Raw genomic sequence first — 27,988 nt, 5'->3', positions numbered from 1 at the left:
GTATATACACCCGTTATTTAGAATAAAGTTACTTATAACTTATCTAATTTGTTACCTTATCATAAGAAAAAAAAGTAGTACCTTTTGAAGGACTATAACAGAAAAATACACCTTGGTGGAAACCTTCGTAAGTTTAACATATTGGAAATATCTTAAATAATTTATACGTCTGGATAGACTGTGACAGCTGTGACAACGTCGGAAAAAAATTGAGGTTGACTGTTCACCTCTATTTTGAGCATGCAAGTAATAAACCTGATCTGTTTTAATCGGTTGTCTAACAGCAAGAGGCTCTATCTAGACGTATAAATTACCTAAGAAAAATATTTAGTTATGGTATTTTTAAATACCGTCTTTTTGATAACATCAAAATAAAACAAATACAAACATTACTACAAAATATCGTTTAAAATTAATATTCCCACACCAACCCCTAGGACTGTTTTATAAGGTTTTAAGAGCTTTTACCGTCATTCATGTTCTATTCAATTTCTTACATTTTATTAAAAAAAATATTAAAGTATACTTTTCATATCATACAGTTTCAATTGTCTAAAAATAATTAGAATCCCTTTAAGTAGGTTTGATTCTTACACTTTATTTTTAAATACTAGTAAATATGTAAACAGTATAAAATTCTAGTAAATTATTTACTGTACAATCTTTATTAATATTTTAGCTAATGATTCCTTATCAGTTAAATAAAGCGACAGTCATTGTAAAGGTAACTTTGTTAGTATGAGTTCACTGGACCGAGGACAAATCTTTTTTATTAAGAAAGGTTAACTTATTAATACTCAGTGTTCCAAAAGATTTTCTTAGGTACATGACAGCTGTCACAATGTTTGACACTGTCAGTGTCAAACATTCGATGGAGCTTTGTGATATAACATTTCAAATGGTCAATTGCAGTGGGCATGACGATGGAGTAACATTGAATGCGCGTATAAAACGAGTTTAATAAGTCTGTCCACTCTTTCCCAGGCATCCGGGGACATAGGTCACTATTTCGAAATCACAAGAATAATATAAACAGTTGTTTTTAACTCAAATATAATTCAGCGATGTGAACGATTTGAGTTTCGAGTACAATTTGTAAATATCAAAATTTTACATAAAGACCATTAAAAAGGCAGATTAGTCAGTTTTATATAAGTTATTCATGTGCTCTACATTTGCGAAGTAAGTAGATTGTATTATGTGAATTATAGGAATAAATATACTATAATTTTATATACCATAGTTTAGAAATCGCATTAAAAACAGCAAACAGATGGAGACAGTTACACATGAATTGTTAAGAAAATTTATTGTTATATATGTACCTACCAGTTTAAAATAACAATCACGTGGAGGGATTAGGTTAAAACTTGACATTTAGTTGTCTTTACGTCAGATATGTTTTGACCAATGGCGGCGCTTAATCTTTATTTTAATATCCCACAAATTAAAAGTTTATTTAAACATATTTAACACTTATTAAAATCATATTCATAAAAACGATTGTTATATGCCTTCGAATTTCATAGTTTCCTGATGCGTATACGCGCAACCAATTAATCATTGTATTTTAGAAACACCACAATCCTGCCGCGCGCTAATCCTTGCCGTCGGGATCACGACCCGAACTCCTCGGTCTGGTTGTCAATCTCCCCGAACGCGTAGGAGCCTCGTCCGTCCATCTGCAGGAAATGGTCGTGGTGTCTCCACAGGGACTTGCGGTGAGACACCGTGAACAGGGAGATGCCCATCTGTAATTAAATATATTGTATAAGCTGAATTGAATCTAAAATTATGTTCGCATTAATGAAATTTTTCTTTGAATCTTTATCAATTTCCTTTTGCGTGCTCCCCGCGGGAGCTTGATAATTTTTTAAATATGAATATGTGATTAGACAAGACGTTCACCTGGTTAGTGATACCAACTTGAACCTCGAGTAGAAAGCCACTGCCGCCAAAATTGTTGGAAACTCAAAAGTTTGAGCAATTTCACAATTACGCTTATAACCTTGAGACATAATAATATGAATAGTCTGTTGGAAGTTGCCTTCTTTTGTTAGGCAGTAAATGATAAAGAATTTTCATTTAAAAAAAATTACGACCTATGTGTACTCGAACGGTTGGCTCAGTTGAAAAGAGCCCTCGGACGGAACGCGAGAGGCCCTAAGTCCCCACATCGTTCATACATTTTGGTTACAAATTTAATTTGTATAATTTTCAGTAAATTTTTCATTTCGGCCCATGCATTCCTTCCTAGCTACCGAAGAGCACAGATTGGAAAACAATACATCTGGAGAGAAATGTTGACTTAATGAAGATGTACTGAGAGTAATTGAAAAGGAAATTTGATGCATTTATAATGTCATAGATACGATTTATGAAAGTAGCTTCACTACATTAATTTACAGTACTGACAAAAGTGTAGCGGATGTACTTGAATACGGAACGGACCAGCCGTTGTATGTATTCTGTTGAATATCAATTACAACCGAGCTTGTGAAGGAAGCCTGAAGAAGGAAGGAATGTCAGTACTACACTAATACTAAACCACCACAGGTTTGCTTTAGGAAGTATGTCATTCTATCCTACTTCACCCCCTCCGGCTTCCTTCATGGTCCTTCGAGCCGTCATTCTTTCGAATGAAAGATGAAGCTAGATGGAGGTATCAGGGCAAATGTGTAGCTTTTACAAACAAATGACGAGTATCAAAGATCTAGTCTCTCCGCTCGCGGCCCCTCTCGAAATCGTAGTGCTTTTGTTTTTTGTTGGCATGTATTAATCAGCCTTACCTCTCTGCAGTACTGATACATCTGGCCTTCTACGTCGACCGACACGGCGCTGGTGCACTCGTCCAGGATCGCGAACTGTGGCGCGTGGTAGAATAGCCGCGCCATCTGAGATTATATTTAAAAGAATATGTTTCAATTTCATTTGAATTCAAACGCCATCAAACCGAATGAATAATATAAGTGTAGAGAAGCTAAATTGGATTTGATTAGATCATGTTTTGTCATTGGACGAAACATATTTCTGTTTCTTTTAAATTTTATACCATCGCAAGACTTGTAACGGACACGTAGAATACTGCTAGAGTAGTTTGCGGGTCACTCGTCGCCTGTGAGCATCGTAATGTGAGAAGAGCCTTACTTATTCTTATCACAAATTCATCAAATCACCATGGCAACGACAGTCAATAATATAAAGTCTATTTTCTCTTTCTCTATTCATGTTATTATTAACAGTTGTCATCTCTAATGGCCGTGTCCTCGATGACGCTAGCAATTAGCTTATTAAACTCTATTTTAAAATTGTTTTTCTCAAATAATTTACACGTCTAGATAGAGCCTTTTGCTGCTAGAAAGCAGATCAAAACTGGGCAGGTTTATTTATTACTTTAGTGTCCGTTACAAGCTACGTCTTACACACGCGATTTGTGTGCATGTATTGCTTAAAATAGAGGTTAACTATCAACCTCTATTATTTTTGACATTTCACAGCTGTCGCAGTCTATCTATAGACGTATAACGGCCGTTTTCAATAACGTATCTCTAGTTACAGAGACATTGGTGTTACCGTTTAATGACAAGATGTTATCTATCCATAGTTATGTCCAATATAGTTATAGTCCAATGCTTTATGTCGATAGATAATTGAAATGTAAGTAAACGTAAAAGGGTAGATTTGTCTACCTCGTGTAAGTTAAACTAAGGATAGATAGGTTATTGAAAACGGACGTTGTTGGACGTTCTAAGATGTTTCTAATGGTTGTAGTATTTGATCTAACCGCTATCCGCTGCTTCTCCCCCCCGGAGAGAACGTCCATCCAGTCCTCCACGGAGTCCCAGCCGCCCTCCCGCTGCGTGAGGTACGACAGCTGCACTATATCCAGGAAGCGGTTGAGCTCTTCGTCTGTGCGTCCGCGTCGCAACATCTCATCGCGAGTTTGAGGATATATTACCTTTAATTAAAAACAGTCTTTGCATCATGCTCTGAGCAATTCCATGGGTATACATTACACTTAACTGCTGAAGACATAGGCAGGACGTGGCACATTGTGTACGTCTTCCAAGTATAGAATATCCATTCTAATAGGAATAGTTAACTCTTGTTACCTATTTCTATTTACACACAGCACGCATACAGAACAGGTTCGTAAGATATTTTTTTATGGACGAGGACAAGCGTTCATGCAGGTCACCTGGGACCTATTTAATAACAAAGTACATAGGCACATAAGTGAATTTGCCAGAAACTGTCGTAACCATAATGTTAACACCAGGAACAGACATAAGCTTATAATGCCAACTACTCGACTAAGTCGAGTTAGCATGTCTTTTGTGGGGCGATGTATATGCTTTTACAACATGATCCCAGAAAATGTTCAAAGCAAAAGTATTACGTTATTCAAAAGAATTGTTAAAAAACGTTTGTGTGGTAAAGGCTACTATAACATAAATGACTTTCTTAATGATACCACAGATTTGGAATGGAGCGACCGCCCTCAGGCTATTAAATAATAAGTTTAATTGTCAATGTTACTTTAATTGTAAAACATGTTTTTGATGAAAAAAAAAGCCCGCTGAGTTTGTTGCGCCCATTCTTCTCAGGCCTGAGGCATTCATTTTGGAATGGGTGGTAGTTTTTTGACTTTCAATAAGTGATGTCACATCCTATTTTGAATAAAAATATTTGAATTTGAACAAGCTACGTAAGTAAAGTATAAGTTGAATAAATAAACTATAAGTCGCAATAATAAATAATATTACTTAGTCTCGCCATAAATACTGTTAAAATTAAAAATAAACAAAATATTACATTTCAATTTGGAATCTGTCATTTTTATAATATGATTGTTCATTGTGTTTCCGAATCGCTGTGATTGCATTACACAAAGTAGGTATGGAGCCAAATGCAATTTTTAAAACTATCCACACTAACCATGTCGCGTATTTTAAAAGATGACTTAGGGCTTGCAGCCTATAAAAGACGTACTGGTCATTTCTTAACTGATAATTTAAAAAGAATAGGTTGGTAAAATCGAAACAACTACTGAAGCGGTACGCAAAGGGAGGTGACAGAAAAATTTTTAACAATCGAGCAACATTTCAACAAACAAAACGACCGTATCTATGCTCAATGCTCTAAGGAAGCTTCCCAATTAGTCGACAGTGCAACGTGGACACCATCCGACTTCAGTGATGGTTTAGTGGGATATTAGCTATGAAGAAGTGACTGAGTCATAATTTTGTAAAAAAGGTATCAAAACATGATCCTTCTAGCAAGACTTGTCGCCGGGTTATAAAGCTCGGTCTACGCAGTCTTGGTTGGAAACGAACATTTCGGACTTCATCAGAGCTAAAGACTGGCCGTCGTCTAGTCCCAATATTAATCCGCTCGATTATGATAAAGTACGCCATGATAATTTGAGAAACAATCCGTAAGATTATCTGTGAAGAATTTTCCCATGGAAAGAGTGCGTGCTTTTATTGATAACTGGCTTCAACGTTTAAAGGACTGTATTGCAGCCAGGATGCCTAAGTACCGATTACGATTGTTTATTGCCGACAGCCGACACCGAATCTGTTTCAGCAATTATTGTTACCAGTAATTACTTATTACACCTACTTTTTCCGAAATTAATGTAATCATATAATAATTATAACCTGGTCTCTGAAGGTTCCGAGGGTCATGTAAGGTCGTTGCGGCACGTAGAACAGTTTCCCCTTGGGCGGCTTGGTGAGCGTTCCGCCGAATATTGGCCACAGTTCGCCGAGCATTCGGAACATGGACGACTTGCCGCAACCGTTGGGCCCGCACACCAACACGTTGATGCCAGACCTGAAATCAAAATTTATTATTGGAAAATGATTGCAAAACTCAAGTGGCAGTGGGCAGGGCACACAGTTCGACGGACAGATGGCCGGTGGGGCAGTAAAGTTCTCGAATGGCGACCACGTAACGGAAGACACAGTGTTGGTAGATGACAATATGGACTGACGATTTGGTCAAGATCGCCCGAATAAGTTGGATGAGGGCAGCGCAGGAACGATCGTCATGGAGATCTTTGCCTTCGTTTCGTTGAAGTATATTCTCGCGGCGTCGCTAAATAATTATTATCTGTATAGACACTGCCTCACCTTATAGACTCATTCACAAAAGAGATGCACAACAAACCCAACTGTTATTGTAAAGAGAACAGTAAATAACTAACTAAAAAACGAATGAATAAATAAGAACTTCCTTGGGTAGTACTTCCAAAATGATACCACTTCGCTGGCAGCGCTCTTCTGATTCGTCTGGTGTTGCAAGAGAATGTGGGTGGCGGTGATCACTTAACACCAGGTGACCCGTACGCTTGTTTGTCTTCCTCATTATTTTTTTTATGAAAATAAGGGACGAGACGAGCAGGACGTTCAGCTGATGGTAATTTATTACGCCCTGCCCACTATAATGCAGTGCCGCTCAGGATTATTGAAAAACCCAAAAAATTCTGAGAGGCACTACAACTGCTCTCATCACCTTGAGACATAAAATGTTAAATCTCATTTGCCCAGTAATTTCACTAGCTACGAAGCCCTTCAGACCGAAACACAATAATGCTTACACATTACTGCATCACGGCAGAAAAAGGCGTCGTAATTCATAAAAAAAAATTTAATCGTAGAGACTGCCGATAGAAGTGAAAACTTTGAACTTTTAGTATTAAAGTGTCATAATGTTTAAAAAATAATTAAAGCATTAATTTAATTTAATTTTTTAAACTTATTTTCAATAATATATTGATCAAACAAAACACTATTTCAACATTGCACAGTACACACATTGAACTTTTTACTAAATCCATTTAATTTCACTTATAAGATATACACAGCACTAATATTGTGCAATACGTCACCTGTATAGCTACAGTTATACTGCTATAAGCATAACGATGACGCGAAACGGCGACAATCAACCATCCAAAAAAATGTCTTACTGAAAAGCCCATAAAGCCCATAAGATTTTTCCCTACCAAAAAGTGCCCACCGCGGCAAAGAAGTTTTCACTTCAAAAATAACTAACTTGACTTCAAACGTGAGCTCTTTAATGAGCACGTCTCCGTTGGGCGTCACCAACGGCACCCGGTCGAAGCGGATGATGTTGTCCTGGTAGATGATACGCCCCGCGCCTGGCTGCAGGTTCATCACTGAAACTGTACCTGTAAAAAGTTGAGTTTTTTTTTTAATGAAAATAAAGGACGATACGAGCAGGACGTTCAGCTGCTGGTAATTGATACGCCCTCCCCATTACAATGTAGTGACGCTCAGGATTATTGAAAAACACAAAAATTCTGAGCGAGGCCCTCCGTCGATTGGTTTTGATCTAATAAAAGCACTCATCCCATCACTGGTCAGAGCTCTGATTGCATGTATTAGCTCTAGAATTACCACAGTTATCCAAGTAACTGAGTAAGATCTAAGGAACCAAAACTGATATATTGAGCCATTCGCGGTATCGCCTTAATACGGCTTGCACTGAGACATGCATGGCTTAATCTTTGAGACAAGCATATAACTACTGGCAGGATCAACAATACAATAATTGCGTTAGTCACCTATAGATATAAGATGTGAAGTCTCATTTGCCCAGTAATTTCACTAGCTACGGTGCCCTACGATACGATATTCCTTACACATTACTGCTCCACTGCAGAAATAAGAGCCGTTGTGATACCCATAATGCAGCCGGCATCCTGTGCAAAGGAGCCTCCCACTGGTTGTTCTTACTAACGTAGCAAGGAGTTTAAAAGGCATAAAAAGCATGCATTTTCTCCAAATTGATTCCTTTAGAATTCTTTTTGATGTAATTTCTAAAATACTAGATACTAATACCGCTTCGTTAACAAATGGCGCTGTCAGAGAGAAGAAGCGGTGCAAGAAACTCTTCCAGAATTCTTTTCTTTGCGTTCTTTTCAATGAAATATACAATATTGTACTGTCATTGCTATTGCTATAAAATAATCATAATCTAGTCCCAGGCTGTCGGATAACTTAGATATTTAGCTGTGGAGTAGTAGGATTTACGAAACACCCCAGAGGAGTCAGGGGTTCAGCCAAATCGAAATAATAATCCAATTTCTTGAATATAACTGTATTTTTACAACTAATTTACATTAAAGATTTTGTGGTAAAAAAATTGTATAAAAATTCAGAAGATTACACAAGTCAAGGAAAATGACACTTATTCAAAAAACCAGATGCCTTTCGTAACGGCGGTTACTGGCAGCCTCAATCAAAGAGAATTTCATTACGTTATAAACAAATATCAACTACAATGATCGTTGCTCGCGTCGCTAAACTCCATTCAGAATAATAAGTGCTGCATCAGCAGCGCTAGGGTGGGGCTGTGTAAGCTTATTGTTGATAATGTTGTTAATAAAATAAATTAATTATATTGTTTAAACCTTTATCTACACCCATGCTTTAAATCCTCTATTAAAGATTCTGAAACAGTTAGCTTATTGCCAACATTAAAACACCCAATGTCCTAATAACCATAACATCATCCAAACGAGTGTTGTAATGTTGTACTGAATTTCATAACAACACTTCTATGGTTTTTTTCGATCCCTTCATGCACAAAGAGTTTCATCAGACAGCCACATTCTTATTTCTCGATGCGTGGTATCTGTATGAATTTGAAAAAAAGAACATTTTCGATTACGAGCGTTCCACACTACCAGAAAGTCGCGCGCTGTAAAAGTAGGTTATTCTAATTCCCGCCATTTTTCTTCGTAATTTTTGTTTACAAAAAATGAGCAATTCATTTTAAACGCTGCAAAAGAATATTATATTCGAGTAAATTTTAATTATTGCACCATACAAAATCTAAATTACTACTACAATAAATTGTTTCATTAATACTTTGTTTATTTGTATATAATCAGTAATATAATGGATGATATTAGGTTACTTCTAGGACTGGTGTTTTAATGTTAGCAGTAAGCTAACTTTTCCAGAATCTTTTAGAGGATTCATATATTGGGTGTAGATAAAGTCTTGTATGCAACTGTTGATAATTAGGTATTAAAACACTCATGTGATACTATTATCAAGCCACATTCGTGTTTTAACACCCCTTATTACACAACAGTTGCATACATAACTATGTACCTTGTTTACAGGCTAAATTCGTCAGTCGCTCTTAATATCATCAACATGTCAGTATGTTTTGTCAGTAGTAGTATGTCAGTTTACCAGTGGGAGGCTCCTTTGCACAGGATGCCGGCTAAATTATGGGTACCACAACGGCGCCTATTTCTGCCGTGAAGCAGTAATGTGTAAACATTACTGTGTTTCGGTCTGAAGGGCGCCGTAGCTAGTGAAATTACTGAGCAAACGAGACTTAATATCTTACGTCTCAAGGTGACGAGCGCAATTGTAGTGCCACTCAAAATTTTTGGGCTTTCCAATAATCCTGAGCGGCACTGCAATGTAATGGGCAGGGTGTATCAATTACCATCATCTGAACGTCCTACTCGTCTTGTCCCATATTTTCATAAAAAAAAAAAGGTATGATCAGTGGGCACGTACCGTTGGCGTGCGCGTGCGCAGCGGACTCCAGCATGGTGCGTGAGTACTTCCCCTGGTGCAGGTCAGCGAGAACCGTCCGCAGCTGGGTCACTCGCGCCGTGAGCCCGGACAACTTGCTGACCTCGCGGCCTGACAGCACCAGGCGACCGATACCCTCCGCCAACTTGACCAGCATCCGACCGTACGTGTAGTAGTACTGCAACACCACGACCCTCATGTAATAACTAGCTGACCCAGCAGACGTTGTATTGCCAGTTAAAGTAATTAAATAAAGTTCAATAAAAAATTATTGAGGTACAGGAATATATAACGACCGATTCTCAGACCTACCAAATATATCGTCCTACAATATTATATATTCGATTGCCATCTCGCAACCCTATAGCGGATTTGTGGATGGAACAGAATAATATAAAAATAGCGATACAAAAATAGTTGTAAATATGAAGTTGTAATTAATTTTTTTAAATAAATTTAAGGGCGGACTATTAATGACCCTAAACATTTAGGGGGCTGAAAAATAGAGTTGTCCGATTCTCCACCCTAGCCAATATGCACGCTAAGATTCACGAAAATCGGTCGAACCGTTACGCAGGAATTCAATTATGTACACCATTACACGAGAATTTTATATATTAGATAATAATAAATCCTTTTTTTAATGATTTCCATTTGATTTTCTACATTTTAGTGTTAGTGTGTTAGTACGGTTAGTCGACAAACATGATTAATTTATTATTAACTTTTATGTTAGTAAGTTATAATACATGCACTATGTTAGTTTTCTTCACAATTTTCAAAAGGATCCCAGTTAGGTAAAGACCTCCTCCATTCCTTTCTAGTTAGTTCCGCCAATCTCTATATCTCATCGGTCCACCATTTATGCGATCTGCCCACATTTCTCTTTCCTGCAGGTCCCACAACCCTCATAACAACATACTATTTAGGCTGCATTTAGAAAAAGATATGTATTGTTTGTAATTAGCGCCTTAATACAAATAATCGTTAGTTACTGTTAAAATTCATCCCAGTCAGGACACTTACGATACACGGGAAGCGTGGGCCTATGACATATCTGCTTTTAAAATGTACAATATCATTAGATTTTTTATGTTTTAAACAGAATTTTTTCTTATTGTTTTAGTGGATTTGTGATAGAGCTTGCTTAAGAACTCAATACAAGATGGATATTGAAACAACTAACGAATAAAACAGCATTAATAGTTCTAATTATACATCGGAACTATTCGGAAACGTACACACACACGTACACGTGTTTAGTGCATTACTAAGTATTAGTAAAAACTAAGATTTGATATTTATTCGTCGAACAAAGCTGAGCATTTTTAGAGTTTGATCGCCCATATTAGTATTACCGCTCTATGGTCTGTCTGCTCGATGACGTGCAATCATTGCGTAGCTTTAAACTGAAAATCAACTTGACCTTTTGTGTGTATAAACATTTGTGTCGGGTTACCTTAAATCTGTCCTGATCGGATCCAGTTGTCAACAGGTTGTGGTCTTTCACGAAGAACGGCCGCGAGACAGCGTAGAAGCCGACCACGATGGCAATATCTGGCAATACAGTCCAAATTTAACTGATTATAGGAAAACACGTTTATAGGCTCAGCGATAAAGAGTTCTGAGTTAACAAAGGTCGGTAGATGGAACAAATTGTAATTCACTATTTCAGTTGACTTCTTGCGATTCCGTCACTTATTTATTTATTTACTTTAACTTAAACCGTCAACACCAATGACATTAATTGAAGACAATACATTCATTCATCTAGCTCACAGTACTTCAGGCATTCTGACATTAATCCCGTCCTTTCATCCGCGGGTTATATAGGTAACAGTGCATGCGAAACAGTACACGCTAAAGGTTATGGAGGTATTTGTTCGGAACAAAATTACATAAGTGAAATTTATGTATTCTTACTTCAAAAGGACCTTTGACCTTTAGGTCCTAAACATGCCCAGTTCGCGCTCACTTTAGAATCAGCCCTCGTTTCGGGTGGACGCATAGTACAAGAGATTCATTCTCTTAGGCAAAGAGTATGGGCGCCGGTGATCACTTATCCAGTTTAAATTGCAAAAAACACCAGCAACATATCTATGTGAGAATAATGTTATATGCACAAAATTAAAGAAAATCACATAATCTAATCTAAAGCTTCAAAATCCTAATACACGTGATGAAACACCAGCGCATATATCACAGCAGCATTATGTCTGCAAGCTTGAGCAACTTGTGATATATACAAAATGGTGGCGCAGTCACAGTATATATATTTCAGCTAAAGCAGTATGGAAACTACATACAAACGTTAAATATAACGCACGCACACATAAGCAGGTGTCCTGCATGTCTCAACACCGCACACGCAGGGCTCGCACTGCGACGTCCGCGTATCGGCCTCGCTGAGACCTGCATCTGTGTGCGTGTGTCATTTCCAACGTTTGTGCGATCTTTCTTCACTACTTTAGCATATATATACATATATATACTGTGGCGCAGTTTTCATTCCGCTGTGGCGGCGATGCGGTGTACGCGCGATCGTAATTCACACAGGCTGGTCTGGCGTCATATGCTACACTATATATCAAACATAGTTAAATGACGTACATTTAGCGACGATGTTGTCAATGAATCCCATAGCGACTCGGAAGTGCAGGAAGTTCCGCAGGTGCCGCGTCAGCTTGTAGAAGCTCGACAGCAACGTGAGGTGTTCGCGTCTGTTGCCCTGGACAAATAACCACGACATTAATCACTGGATCTTCTTACAGGAACACTGGCGAATTCAAGCTCTGACATTTTATTAACATTGACTGTTCACTTTAATTTCGCTAACAGTATAATAAACATTTACGAGTACACGCCATATTATATTATGTAATAATAAATAAAAATAATCTGTAAACTCGGCCACTAGAAGTAGCAACGATGGCAACAACCACTTGCCCGCGATGCACGTTCGTACCGGTTCGCTCTATTGCGTACCGGTACTCATATTCAGGCAATTCGTGCACACGACATCTCTTGTTCGTGTTTGGTGTTATTATGCCAATACACGATATAGCTATTTACTTATGAATTTTTACGTGTGCGATTAATGGTAAAACCATAAATATTTTAAGGACATGACTCTAACAAAGGAGTTGACACCCTATTAGTATTTGCCGATTACAATCAATTATCTCCTCCGGAGTTGAAGCCTGGACATCGGTGATCACTTAGCATCAGGTAACCCTACATGGGTTACCTGATGCTATATATTTTCCATCATTTTTTTTTAAATTCATTTTTAGTACTTCTTACAAATACTGATTTTTACATATGATAACGTGATCTAATCTTATGCAATGAACTGATTTTCATTTTAAGTGTCGCTCACCTGATAGAATGCAATCTCTTCAGCATTAGTAATAAGTCTCGAGTTGACAAATCTGTATTCACCCTCCAGTTTCTGCTCTTGTACTGTCATACGAGCTGTAGAATGAAAAATGTATAATTTAACTCATAATTTAAGGATAACAAAACAAAATATAATGTCTGAATAAAAATTCTTTTACAATTAACTTTGTTATCAGGTAAATAACAACCACGTCTTAGGAAACATATCGGGGATCTGATTGAAAAGAAACGTAACGAGAAATAGGTGGTTTTTTTGGTTGCATTGGTGGTGAAAATATAGGCTCAGTCCAGTATCATGCTTCGATATATGCTTGTTGCTATATGTTTTCTTTTTATTTTAAAACATCTAAATATATTATTATCGACTTTTTTGTATTGAGATTGAGAGATTTATATTATTATGAATGTCTTATTGAATTATTTATTATATGTCGAGCGCACTGTATGTCCAAAGTTAAACGGTCACCGCTGAAAATCAGTGCTGTTTCATAGCTACGGCCGTGTCACAGAAAATCCTGAGTCGATGACCCATTTCCTGCACTGCACAGGAACTCTCTAATATTAATTCGATTATTATTTAATTATGTTCTTTTTTGGTTTGTACTTTAATCTTTTTATATTAAGTGTAACCTGTGAGTGTTTTGTGAAATAAATGTTTTTCTTTCTTTCTTTAAATAAGGCAATTGTAATATAGTCCCAGTATTTTTACTGCTACTCACCAAAATGTTTTGTGGAACCAATAACCGGCTGCTGTTTTCCCGAACCGATACGACTTAAGCACCTTCAAGAAAAGAGAATACTCCCACCTTAAAGGCCGGCAACGCATCTCTTGACACCTGATGTTGTGGATGTCCATGGGCGGTTGCCTCACCGCTCCCATCCCGTGACCCTCTTGCCCGTTTGCTTCTTATATAAAAAAATGCTTATAAAAAGCTATATACCTGAGTTAGTTACGTATGTCCTTCAAGTTTTATATACGAGGACTCATATAGTCCATTAGTGGTTAGTGAGCCCAGCAAGCTAGAGGTCACGGGTTCGAATTACTGAAACCCTTATTTTTCCGAGTTATTTTAAACATTTATATGATGGATACGGAAGTTTTGATTTTTTCGAGTATATATTATGTTTAAGTATGCATATCGTATTCAATGTAGGTATCAATATCTTGCACCCATAGCTATGCCTAGTTTAGGGCATGGGAATTTGTGTAGCCCGAAAATTACAAAGTAAGATCATTTAGATCTTAGGCGGTGTAATTCATTCTATCATCGGCGAAGAAGACAAAATAGAGCCTTACTAATTGGAGATGGAACGGACCTGCACACATAAACGTTGACCGTACTTACGTAGCTTACCTAATCAGTGTAAGATAATATTTAAATATCCTATTTGCAACATAAATAAATTAAACTAATCTTCTCTTTTATAATAAAAAAGTAAATATTATTACAATAATGTTGCAAGTAAAGTCTTAAGTTAAGAGGATCTAGTATTAATTATTGTATATATCACTTAGTAAATGTCGTATTAAATCTTATTACACAATTAACTAAATATTACTTATATAATAAAAAATGGCACGCGCCCAATCAAATTGCGACGTCTCTGATCTACGCTATTAATACTTTGCAAGGTATTCCAAGTGTTTGTGTTACTCAAACACTTGAATTATCATTATTGATTAACATATTCAAATACACCATTTGTGTATTTAAATATATTAATCTCTGGAACTACGCAAAAAAGAAAAATTACAATTGCATTTGATCACAATACACGTCTTTATGGCATTATATAAAGCTGGGTACTGACCAATGTTAAGAGGTGGAGGAGAAGTGAGAGAGCTTTGAGTGTTCCACTCGGTTGTCGGTTTTTTGGTGAATCCTTTGTGTGTTACGCGGTTCAGTCAGTACCAGAGGATGTAAATATTACCTAATAAGAGGCAGGACTCCCACAGATAAAATTGAAATGAAGATTAGTATGAAACGTGCAGTCATTTGACATAAGTTTGACATAGTAATTTGTAATTAAAGCAGTATAATCCGGCTAAGTTTGAAAGCGAACAGTTGCTTGAAGCGTAGTAGATTTCGGCTATCTCCCGATTTTTACAAGATTATAGCCGTCATCTATCATACTATCAATGACGTCACGAGCGCACGCGCACACGACTTTCCTCTCGTATTATTTCTTGAGACAAAATCGATCGGAGTAATCATTTGGTTTTTTAATATTGCTATGAATCACAAACCACCAGATACGTCTCTGTTTGTAATAGGTTTATCGATTCCAATATCCAATAACGATTTTTCTTCTTCTTAATTTGGATTATACAATATTCAAGTAGAATCATAGATCCCAACACAAGCTCATTGTCGGATATCTTGACTTGAGAGTGAAATGAAATGAAATTAATTTATTTGTATGAATCGTGGTAACATAGTTCTTAACAATAATTGGTAGATGCACAGCACAATTCGCCAGTATGTCGGCATACAGTGGCGGCCGAACAGGGAGAACAGAGTTCAAACCAGCATGTTACGCCGATTATAAGAAAGCTCGATCCGAATGTTACATTACACCTCGTTACGTTGGTGAGTACCCAGCTTTAAAATGGGAACTTTTAGTGCAAGTGATCAAATGAAATAATTAGTATATTTCTTACCCGTTGGCCTCCGAAGATAAGTCAAGAACATTCCAGAAGCTAACAAATATGACATGGTCAGGGCAGGCGTCTGTAATTTGGAAAATATTTTTTCTGTGATTATTAAGCACTGTGAATTTCTTATAAACGAAATACATAATATATGATATAATATAACATGAATATTGTTAATGTCTTATAAAGTAATAAGCCGTTGAACGACATATGCAATCCGCATTACGCAACTTTTATATTAATTGTGATCGGTAGTACAAAAACATTCTACCATAGACCACATATATTTTGTACTAATGTATATGAATATTCGTGGACCTGGATAAAGTCGTTTGTAGTCAAATTTATGGCCACAAGAATTTGTCTCATTAGAGGTCGATTTTCCCGATGAGATTTTCCTAATAAACTGAACAACGCAATAAAACATGCGATCTTGACCCAATATTTTCTTCTTTTCATTGCAATTGCTACGAATATTACCATTGTTCTGTTTAAATTGTTGTAGGTAAACGCACAGATGACATGCACAGCCCATTTTCTAAACATTTTCAGTGTTACCTAGGTACACGCGTTTTAATCCTTTAAAAGTGTTAACTTTATTTTTTACAATATTGTAGTTTTTGTAAGGATCTCCAGTTTCAATTTATCCATTACAAAGAAAATACAAAACAACTATGTAGATACTAACGCGACGGTATTTAAAACATCAAGGCGAGGCTTATAATATGAAATACTATAATGCTTATAAGAAGCTTTAGCCGAATAAAAAACCGTGAGACCACACGACAGAAGAAAAAAAACATCATCAACGTGACGTCATAAATACGAATAATCTCACCGAGCCAGGGGGCCTACTCCTAAAATCGATATTCGATAGATCGTGGCATTATTCGTGTCGAATCCTACTCTTAGTTACATCGTAATCAATGTCGAATCGATGATTGAACGAAACATTATTCGATATTATCGGTCCTAACCCTACCCTTAGTTGAAAATGTCAGAGACGAATATTCGAATTTCACAAATAATCAAACGTCACTTTTACGATAATCTCAACGACACCTTCTAGGCTGTCGATGCTATTATCGTTTCAAGTTGTATATATATATTTGCCATACAATATACATACTTAATAAATATTATTGAAGTAATTATATGTGGTTTACTATTCAACAGGATTTTTTTACTACTAAGTCATTTAAGTCATTTTGTTGATCGTTTATGCGTAGAAATAATGCAAATGGCCGCCTGAGAAATAGGAAGTCGACGAGAAGGGTCGACTTACTTTTTTTTACATTTATTACATTATCCGCAAGTTTTGTATTTTTTATTCAATTTTAAATGGTCATGTTATGTTTATTACATATTTTTTTAACATTTACATTATGTGTAAATAATACCAAATTGGTGGTGCAGAGTCTGGCATGGGCTTTAGCGTCTTAACTATGTTTTTTCTTTTGACACTTAACAGCGACATAGCACAGATAATGTTTAGGTTTGAACATACTTCATTCACACTAACATCGAAAAAAAAACAAAATATTAGTCTATGGTAACGATAAACGATAAGGAATTCGAACATTTGTTAGAGTAGGATAGTTGCGACATATTCGGAGTATTATCGTATCGTTCCGAATTTATCGTTGTCGATTTTGCGAGTAGACCTCCAGTCTCCCTTTAGCCGACTCGATCCGAATTCACCAAGCTGAACGAGCGTTACATAGCCATGCACCTGTGTCTGGGATCCTTACGCGAAAAAGAATGGACTATTATGAGAAAAAGTTCATAAGGCCTTCGTAAGATACATGGACGGTGCTATGGATATTATCCTTTCAGGTATCCAACCAAATTTCTCTCAGGTTGTTTAGGTTTCAATTCCCTGGAGGTCAGGCGATCTTGCGACCAGCTAAAAATTATGTGTCCAATTTTACGAGGAGTTGTTGATGCTTCAGATCTTCATGAGCAATTGTGATGTATACGTGTCCCAAAATTCAATAATCGCCGCCCACGAAAATATAAACTTGACGTGTTCCAAGCAATGGCACCTATACCGCATTCATTCAATATATGATCGGTGGACTTCCCTAGTTTCTCAAATACTAAGGTACGCGGAGAGCATTGAAATTATATAATCAATTCAATTATTCTTCAATATTCCTTTTTTGTTTGTAATTTTTCCTTTTAGTGTTTCCGTCTAATTAGTGTACGTGGCACTGCCGTGCTAATTGGACATTAAATAAATAAATAGCTGACCGTTACGGCTATAAATCACTAAAGAGCTACAAAATAATGTTTTATATTAAGCTTATGAATGACAGTGGAAAGTGACCTCTGGTCCCAGGTTGACGGTGAGGCGGTAGAGGTAGAGAGCTATGTCCAGCAGCGGCTTGCTGATGTAGCTGTACAGGTCGATGATGGTGTCGCAGAACTTCTCCACGTCTGTGGTGAGCAGCTGGTCAGCGTTCGCGATCCGGCTGTCCAGATTCGTCACCTTGTAGTACGTGAACCCCCTGCAAATATTTACCTTAGATAATTTCTACGTGTACATAGTCTCTTGCTGTTAGACAACTGATAAAAACAGGCCAGGTTTAATAATACTTTAATGTATTAATAGAGGTTAACTCTGAAATAAATTTTTTTCGACGTCACGTCTGTCATAGTCTATCTAAACCATAAACTTAGTATACTACCGTAATAGACGAACCCTGTGTGAAAGTGAGTTATCTATCCTTACATAAAAACCTAGGTGTGAAAAAGAGTCGGAATAGATGAAGACCATGAAACTGTTTTGAAACAATTTAGTGTCCATTAGTCTCCTGACAAATTGGATCGCGTTTTAAGTTTTGTTGGTAATTTTTCATTTATTGTTGTGTTTTAACAGATGTTAATTAAAAATATAATGGTATCGTGTTCTGTATTAGATTGTGTTGTTACATATAGCAACAATCCAATTAAAAAACATTTCATACATAAATATTGATTCTTCATTCGTGATGTTTATTTTCGTAGAAACATATGCCCTAAAATACTAAATGTTATATTTAACTAGCTGACCCAGCAAACGTATCGCCGATATTAAAATCGCGATACAAAAGTAACTGTTGATCGTAGATGGGTGAAAATTTTAAGTTGTATGTATTTTTTAATGCTGACTCATAATCAAACAAATTTAAAAAAAAATCGTGTTTACCACCCTTAACATTTAGGGGTATGAAAAATAGATGTTGTCCGATTCTCAGACCTACCCAATATGCACTCGAAATTTCATGAGAATCGGTCAAGCCGTTTCGGAGGAGTTCAAAGTTTAACACCATGACACGAGAATTTTATATATTAGATATACGGAGTAACCACTCTATTGTCTTAAGATTATAATAATTTAAGAAAATATGTGTTAGTTAAAATAATGTATACGTGAATATGACACCGTTTAACAAAATTCGTCATAGGGATTGACCAAAAGCAAAATACTACACACACACATCACTAACTCACTAACACATTTGTAAAACTAGCACACATGAACATTTTAAATTTAGTCTCGCCGTAATGAGGAGAGTGTTTGTCTATTACGCTAGTATACTAAGTTTATGGTCTAGACCATAGTTTCTCAACCTTACGTTTGCTCACCTTTGAGAATATGTTTTTTTCTAGAGTATTTTCGTGTATTTTTTTGCCTTTTTAGACTATATTTTTTAATCTACCTACGCCCCATCTGCGCCATCTCAATGCCCCCTAATTTTCTCTAGGTCTTCTACTGCCCCCCCGAAACTCTCAAACGACCACAAGGGGGCGTTATGAGAACCTATGGTTTAGACGTATATTGATCTAAAAAATTTACATAAAATAGTTAAAAATTAGTCGCAATCCTAAATTGAAAATATTATAACTGGCGATGCCAACATCAACAGCTTGGTGACTAGTCCGGGACGTAAACAACTAGAGGATTTGCTTATCGCTCATAACTTTCATAACGAAGTTACATTTCCTACCCGCGTTACACCTACCTCTTCGTCGTCAATCGATCACAGTTATACAAACATAGTTTGCAAAAACGTGTTGCCAGTAAAATCTAAAATAAGCGACCATTATGCGGTCACTGGCTACTTTGAGTGAGAATCATCTACACCTAGCCGTCAGGTATCAGTTGTTAAAAGATGTTACACAACGGCCGCTCGTTATGACTTCATTTATGCCATTATTAGTATTGATTGGAATAAGTTATGTGAAAATCAGCTAGACACAAATGACTTTGCGAAAGCTATTATTAATTAAATCAAACAAAAAATTTACATATGCTTCCAGCTTAAAAAAATTCAAACGAAAAAGTATAAAAATTGGATAGATGATAAAATAATTAACTTTAAACTATTGCTTCATGACCTTATTGACATTCGAGACAAATTCCCAAATGACATCTATATTAAGAGTAAAGTTGACGAATATTCCGATTATTATAATAAATTATTGCGGAACAAGAGGACCTCATTCTATACGCAGATTATTGAGAGTAGCCCCAACACTAATAAAACGATGTGGGGCATCGTGAACACAGAAATGTGTAAAAGCAACAAGTCCAACATAGATTTTACCGACATTATAAAAAAACCTGATGGTACTTGTTTTGCATCAAAAAAAGAATTGGTTAATTGCTTAAACAAACAATTCGTGACGGCGGCGGATCAATGCGGCGCTCCGATTGCAAACTCACAATTGTATACTCTTTATCTTAAGCATACTACACCATCTGCTGACCGTTCAATAAAATTACCCTGGTTCACACCTAACGAGGTGTACAATATTATTATGAAAAAAGTCTCTAATAAACCCACAAAAGACATTTACGAAATATCGGTAGAGTTGCTGCGATCAATTGCTGACCAACTATGCACTCCGTTAGCTATATTGTTTAATAGGTGCATAAGAGACGGAATATATCCGGAATACTTCAAAAAAGTAAGAGTCGTTCCTCTTTATAAGGGTAAAGGCAAAAAGACGGATTCCAACTGCTATAGACCTATTTCAATAATACCAGCTGTTGCAAAAATATTCGAAAATGGTCTCACCTCTCGAATAACAAATTATCTTAGCAGCGTGGCAGCTATCTCAGATCGGCAATATGCGTATCGCGCGGGTCATTCAACCACCATGTTGACTCGTAAAGTAGTCGAATGCATTTTAAATGCCCGCGAGAAAGGGCTAGAGGTCGCACTGCTTTTCTGTGACCTGTCTAAGGCATTTGACGTAGCCGATCATTGCGTACTAGCTACTAAGTTTCAGCACTACGGTATTGATCACCGAACGTTAAAACTTATGTTAGATTTCATGAGCAATAGAGTTCAATACGTTACGGGTAGCGGGTGTGAATTAAAGTCAGACGGCCTCTATACGACTGTAGGAGTACCTCAGGGTTCCTCATTGTCTAACCTCGCCTTCTCTATTCTGCTGAACGACTTACCGAGAATCGTAGAGAACGCTGAAGTATACATGTACGCTGATGATGTGGCTACTGTGATAACTGCGCCGGGACTAGATGCTCTCGAACAAAAGCTCAACTCGGTAATAAATCAATTGGCTGGTGTTAAATCTAACAAAGACCCAATTTATATGTTTCGATATCTCTGGTCGGACTCGGCGGCAGCTGGTTGTAAATATCAATGATGTTCGTTTACAACAGGTTAAAGCAGCGTCCTTCCTCGGTTTTCAATTAGATCAAACTTTGTCGTGGGATCACCACATCGAAAATCTATCTGGTAGATGGGCCGTAGCTGTTTTGCATTAAGTAGACTTTCCTCGACATTGTCAAAGAAAGCGCTACGTACCTGTTACTTTGCAACCTTTCAGTCACAGGTACAATATGGAGTTGAATTTTGGGGACGCGCCGCGGATTTTGAACGAGTTTGTCGCCTGCAAAGGCGAGCCGTTCGCATACTAGCTGGTATACCGTCGGACCAATGCGTAAGACCTTTCTTCGTTTCTCTAAAAATATTAACAATACCAAGCCTCCTGATACTACAGGTAGGCTTATACGCCCGAGCTGAGTTACACCAGTATAAAAAAGAGGCGACACCAGCCAGTACCAGCTGCGACACGCGAATCGCCTAAATACAGTCCCACATAGCCTGGAAAAAGCTTCCCGCACAATACACGCTATGAGCCCTCGGGTTTATAATAAACTCCTGGACTATATCACAAGCGTGTCACACACAATTGTAACACTTTTAAATATAAACTCAAAAGGTGGCTCATTGAGCGCTCGTTTTACTCATATAATTAATTTATAAATTAATAATTGAATTATTATGTTAAGTATGTATGACGTGTAATAGTATTTACGAATAAAAACTTGAACTTGAACTTGAGCCTGAACTTGAATTGAAGATTCAAGATTGATAATTCAATCTATCTTCTGCATTGCAACAACAATATACAGATTTTTTTTATACTCAGTATTTTTAGTCATGGTTGCCGGGGTCCTTACCGCACTGCTTATTGGCCCGTCCGTGGTTACATACAGCCTTAGAGTAAGAATTGGTCTCCGGTGCGCTTCAACTAGATACCGCACTACCTAACAACAATAGCTTTTTATTACGGCAACTATTAAATGCTTGTGTGCGTGGCATCTTGACACTCAATGGCATCTTTCAAATTTTGTAACATACGCTTCGTGTTATTTTACATTGAAATTAATAAAATACTTCTTGTAGTAAGTATTATTTTTAAAAAGTTTTACTACCCATCCCGGCATTTTAGTTTCAAAGACTTGCTCGAGTATGCCCACTTGGGCGTAGTATTAGTTGCCGCACTACGCCTGCGGTATCTAGTTGGAGCGCAGCGCAGACCAATCCTTAATCTAAGGTTACAGCTAATGTTACCTCTTAAGTATTTCTATCTCCATCGGCAGTCCATACATCCGACATTGTGAAAGTCACCTTCAAGTTAGAGTCATGCATGATAACTGTTTAATGATAAGTATATAGTAAATTATAATAGAGGGCTGATAACTTCGTAAATTAAACGTAACATTAAGATTATAATGAAGATATTGAAGTATCGCGTGAAAGATAATATGCAGCAGTATTAATCCAGAAAAGCTTCGATTTAAATGCCAAATAACTGAGGGTTGGACTGGCAAAACCAGAGTAAGACGGAGAAATGAATTATATCTTAGACTTTTGATATTTCAAACCGCGCTTGGCCTTTAAAGTCAAAGTCAAATAAACTTTATTCTAATAGGCTTATTAATAGGCAATATCGAAGCACAATAATAATTACAATTTACTGTTCCACGGCAGAAATAGGCGCCCTTGTGGTACCCATAATCTAGGCGGCAACCTGTGCAAAGGAACCTCCCAATGGTGTTGCCATGTTCAGAAAAATTACAGTTCGCGAGAAGACATTATAAATATTTAATTTAAATAACTGAATCTACTATAATATGTTCGGAAAAGTAGAGCTCGTTAGAAGAACATACGAGAAACTCAAAGGCTAGTGGTTTGAGTCAAATAAATTATTTTATATTTGCTGTAAATATAAATAACAAATAATTACTTTGTCTGCATGCAAAATAATATGAATCAAAGTTAAAAAGCGTGTTAAATATGAAACATTTCACAAAAAGTTTAAAAATTAAACTATGTAAATAAAACATATGTAAACAAATAAAATTTTAATTACATAATATGTATATATTAGATACTTCGACCTTTAGTTCTTGAATTCATTATTTGTGTTGTTAGCATATATTATATGGTTAATACCTAAACATAAATGGCTCATATTACCGAATGTAATAAAATATGCGTAAACATATTGAATGAAACTTGGACAGGACGCTCCTACAGCCCGTATGTCACGCGTATACAACGAATGTGTAAAAAAACATAGCAACACTAGACATTGATTGTGATAGGCTCCCACTTTTGCTGAAAAAATGTAGCGACGCTCTGGCCAATTAATTAGTGTTTAACTTTCTATTAAATCCAACATTTGTTATTGTTCAGAAAACCATATTCTTCCAACTAATACTTATTATATAACTTATTTTTAAGATGCTTAAGTAGTTTTTAGTCATCTTAAATGCAAATTAGGGTCACTGTTATTTTTATGGAATGATGTGTTCTCCTATAATTGGTAGTACACACAAATGTTAAGTTATAAGGCGGTTAGAGTGATGTATTACACATTAGATAAGTCCCGAGTTCAATTCTAGATGTCGTTGCCAGTCTTTAGGATATTAGATTGGAGTAAATCCGTAACATAAATTCTTTAATGTCAACGACCTTCAGATTTTTAATTTTACAAAGTACAAATATTCTTGCTCATACTATAAATGCCAATGTGTGTTTGTCCGTAACGCTTTCACGCCTTATCTACTTACTAAACCGATCATCATGTAATTTTACAAAGAACTGACAGGGGTACAGAAAAGGATATAGTGTAGATTTTATCCCGAAGCATTTTAATGCCCCCCAAGCAGTGCGAGACGAATTAAATTGTGAAAGTAACTGACTATTTTACCAATACCTGTTTTATTACCGACTGTGATGAACAGTCCAATTGACTTAGATAAAATACTAAACTGATGAATAAAGCTTTCATTATATATATACATTTCATTCATAGCAGATATAAATTACAGGACGCGAAAGAAGTATCGAAGATATATATGATGCCTACTACTTGGCTAAGTCGAGTAAGTAAGTCTTTTGTGGGGCGATGTATATGCTTTTTCAACAAGATCCTAGAAAATGTTCAAAACAAAAGTATTACTTTATTCAAAAGAATTGTTAAAAAAACGTTTGTGTGGTAAAGGTAACTATAACATAAAATACTTTCTTAATGATACCACAGATTGGGAATTGAGTGACCGCCCTCAGGCTATTAAATAATAAGTTTAATTGTACAATATTACTTTGTAAACATATTTTTACGATGAAAAAAAAGCCCGCTGAGTTTGTTGCGCCCATTCTTCTCAGGTCTGAGGCATTCATTTTGGATACGGTGGTAGTTTTTGACTTTCAATAAGTGATGTCACATCCTATTTTGAATAAAAATATTTGAATTGAAGTTGAATACAAAATAAAATTTAAGATTACATGTTCAAGTGAGCGCTATTGGTGCAGCTAAATTAATCAAATAGTATTTCAGAAACCAATTACCAAACTAATTATATAACCTACGTACATCAACAAAGCCTTGTCAAATACACAAGAGAACAATGGTCGATTCAGACGACATTGTAACTGAACATAATTGCTATTATCACCTTAAATGTCATTGTTCTTGTTTTTGTTAAAATATTTCTTATGGAATATTGTATATTTAACATTCCGTGATATTGAGTTTTTGACTAAGTCAGTCAAAAAATAACGAGTATGGGGCTCACCTGATAATAATAATAATATTTAATAATATTGACACACTTTTTACACAAATTATCGTGCCCCAAGCTAAGCATATATAGCCTGTTTTATGGGTTACAAAATAACGATATATTTAATACAATTTACTAACTTAAACATACATAAATACATTTAAACATCCATGACTCGGAAACAAACATCCATATTCATCACATAAATGCTTGCACCCACCGGGATTCGAACCCGAACCTGATAGATGGTGAGAAAGAAGAACCTATGTCTATTACATCATCACAGCAGCCGGAATACGTCCGCTGCTGGACAAAAGTCTCCCCCAAAGACCTCCACGACCATCGGTCCTGCGCTGTCCTCATCGAACGTATTTCCGGCGACCTTTACCAGATCATCGGTCCATCGTGAGAGGGCCTACCAATACTGCGTCTTCCGGTACGTGGTCATCTGATCGATCTGTCCATCGACCTATGTGCCCTGTTCACTGCCACTTCAGTTTCGCTATCATTTGGGCTTTGTTGGTGACTTTGGTTCTCCTACGGACATCTTCATTTCTGATTCGATCTCGCAGGGAAACCCCGAGCATAGCCCTCTCCATTGCCCTCTGAGCGACCATGAGCTTTCTCATCAGGCCAATAGTTAGCGACCACGTTTGCGTACCGTAATCACTGGCAACACACACTGGTTGAAAACCTTCGTCATCAGACACTGTGGTATTTGGTATTTGTATTTATTTCTATTACATATCTATTATCTGTAGATAATAAAATAATGCACCGTAACGTGACCGGTTGGGTTCTGGCCCGGAACATAGTCGAATGCTTGCGTTTAGTTGAAAAAAAATCTACATCACCAGCGAGGATCGAACTTGAAAGTGTTTTCAATAGGCAAACGACAAAGTTTGGAAATGAAGACACATAGGAGATCACAGCTGTTCCAACTCATTTACAACTGCAGTGCCAATTTTCATTCCGCCATCCACGTGTCACAAACTTGGATATCATCCTCATAATATGGATATCTTCCACTGTGCAGTTTTAGAAGATTTTTAACTTTCTCCCACGTACAACCAAAATATGGAATGAGCTCCTTAGAGCAGTGTTCCCAGGGCTATACGACATGGGCTTCTAAACTCTCGCTTACACCTTCCTAAAATGCCGACTAAAGCCTAGGTATCACACCTCTAGTTTTGCAGGAAAGTGAAGGCGTCGGTGATCACCTAACATCAGGTGACACATAAAAAGGGTTACTAGTTTTAACCTTTTTGGGTTACTGTATCAAATGGTTCACAAAATACATTTGAATGCTGCTCTTTCCATTTGTTAAAGATAGTACTGTCGGAGAAGCATTATAATTCGATTGAATCCCTACTACTGCTACTGAACCGATTTTGATGAAATTTGGTAAAGCGATAGACTAGAGCTTAGGAAACATATTTTACATTACATTACTACTATATTTTATCCCAGAAAATGGATTCATAGGTTCCGCGGGATTTGAGAAAACTTGAAATTCACGTCGATGAGCTATAACTATACCAAGAATAGGCTTAATTTGCCATTGCAATCAAGTGGAAACGGGTGCGAAAACGGGAAACGGAACTGGAATAGGACATGAGATAATCTCGAATTCCAAACTTGCTTATTATTTCTAAAAACCCTTTATCTACGCGGGCGGAGTCGCGGGCATCAGCTCAGTAAGTAATAAAAAAAAGAACTAACACGTAAGTTAAGCGTGTATAGTTTGTGTAAGTTGGCCGAATGACTTGCACTGTTTGGGTCATGAATACGTGAATATTAATGGTCCATAATTAATTCACATCGATTGTACATTTAAATCTAGGATAACAAATATATTATATACTAGCTGACCCGACAGACGTTGTTCTGTATATAATAAATAAAATAATGTTTTTATATGAATTTGTCAATAATCCTATTAATATAATATATGTGAAAGTTTGTATGTCTGGATGTATGTTTGAAATACTTTAACGCAAAAACTACTGATTGGATTTTGATGAAACTTTACAATAATATAGCTTACACACCAGAATAACACATAGGCTATTTATTATTTATAAAACTATCACGTGAATTATACTATATATGGCAAAACAACGTTTGCCAGGTCAGCTAGTATATCATAACATAAAAAATTACTTCGTAAAATATGCACCCTGCTGTCGTAATGAAATTGTTTCACAGCAGAACTGTCAAACCGTGCGTCAATAAATTCTCTCATAGAAATTATGTATGGCATCTAAGGAAAAACAAATTTGTTGTTTTTATTTAATTTAGCAGCATTTTCCTATTTATTCACCATTTAAACCTTCTCTGGACTTCCACAAATAATTCAAAACCTAAATTTGCCAAATAGGTCCAGCCGTTCTCGAGTTTTAGCGAGACTAACGAACAGCAAATCATTTTTATATATAAAGAATAGATTGCTTGCGACATTACTTGTGTTACAATGCAGTGAGTATTTACTAAATATGTCATACCGAGTCATTGAATTAAATTAAATTATTGCAATTAACAATGCACAAATAATATGATAGTCATAGTTATGAAGCACTTTTCAGACAACGCTACATTAAAATAGCATGTAGTTCATATCACAATAACAATATACCATACATTATTATGGACACCTTCCCACTTCACTGTACGATATATTATTGTCTTACCCCCTTATTCATAATAGTCTTCTTCTATTGACCTAAGTCAGAATGAGAAAAAACACTCCTTAGTGGCTGTTTAAAGTTAGCGGACCATTATGAATAAGGGGGTTACTATACACGATAAAATTGAGTATGTGCTTAGTTCATGCTGTGCTATATCGTGAGCTACTCTGGTCATCCTTCTTCCTTATACAAAAACTTTGAAATCACCACGTTCTCCTCTCAACTTGATATCATTTGATAACCATGCTCTGGCATTTTTCTTCTTTTGTAGCATTAATTA

General features: G+C 36.5%; 1 protein-coding gene across 1 annotated transcript in view; it reads right to left on the bottom strand.

The window, feature by feature from the left end:
• Positions 1 to 852: 852 nt before the first annotated feature.
• LOC126973103 (ATP-binding cassette sub-family D member 3) overlaps positions 853 to 27,988 on the bottom strand; it is a 70,413-nt gene continuing 43,277 nt past the window's right edge. The window contains exons 5-15 of the mRNA XM_050820245.1: positions 17,975 to 18,155; positions 15,652 to 15,721; positions 12,970 to 13,064; positions 12,201 to 12,318; positions 11,050 to 11,147; positions 9,573 to 9,768; positions 7,063 to 7,198; positions 5,664 to 5,838; positions 3,785 to 3,958; positions 2,790 to 2,894; positions 853 to 1,751 (exon numbers count right to left, since the gene is read on the bottom strand). Coding sequence (XP_050676202.1) covers positions 1,617 to 1,751; positions 2,790 to 2,894; positions 3,785 to 3,958; positions 5,664 to 5,838; positions 7,063 to 7,198; positions 9,573 to 9,768; positions 11,050 to 11,147; positions 12,201 to 12,318; positions 12,970 to 13,064; positions 15,652 to 15,721; positions 17,975 to 18,155 — 1,483 coding nt within the window. The 3' untranslated portion in view covers positions 853 to 1,616. The remainder of the gene's footprint in view (positions 1,752 to 2,789; positions 2,895 to 3,784; positions 3,959 to 5,663; positions 5,839 to 7,062; positions 7,199 to 9,572; positions 9,769 to 11,049; positions 11,148 to 12,200; positions 12,319 to 12,969; positions 13,065 to 15,651; positions 15,722 to 17,974; positions 18,156 to 27,988) is intronic.

Source organism: Leptidea sinapis, chromosome 28 (genome assembly GCF_905404315.1).
Source record: "Leptidea sinapis chromosome 28, ilLepSina1.1, whole genome shotgun sequence".
NCBI lineage: Eukaryota > Metazoa > Arthropoda > Insecta > Lepidoptera > Pieridae > Leptidea > Leptidea sinapis.
Note: the sequence above shows the minus strand (reverse complement) of the source record. Positions and strands in the feature narration are given on the sequence as shown.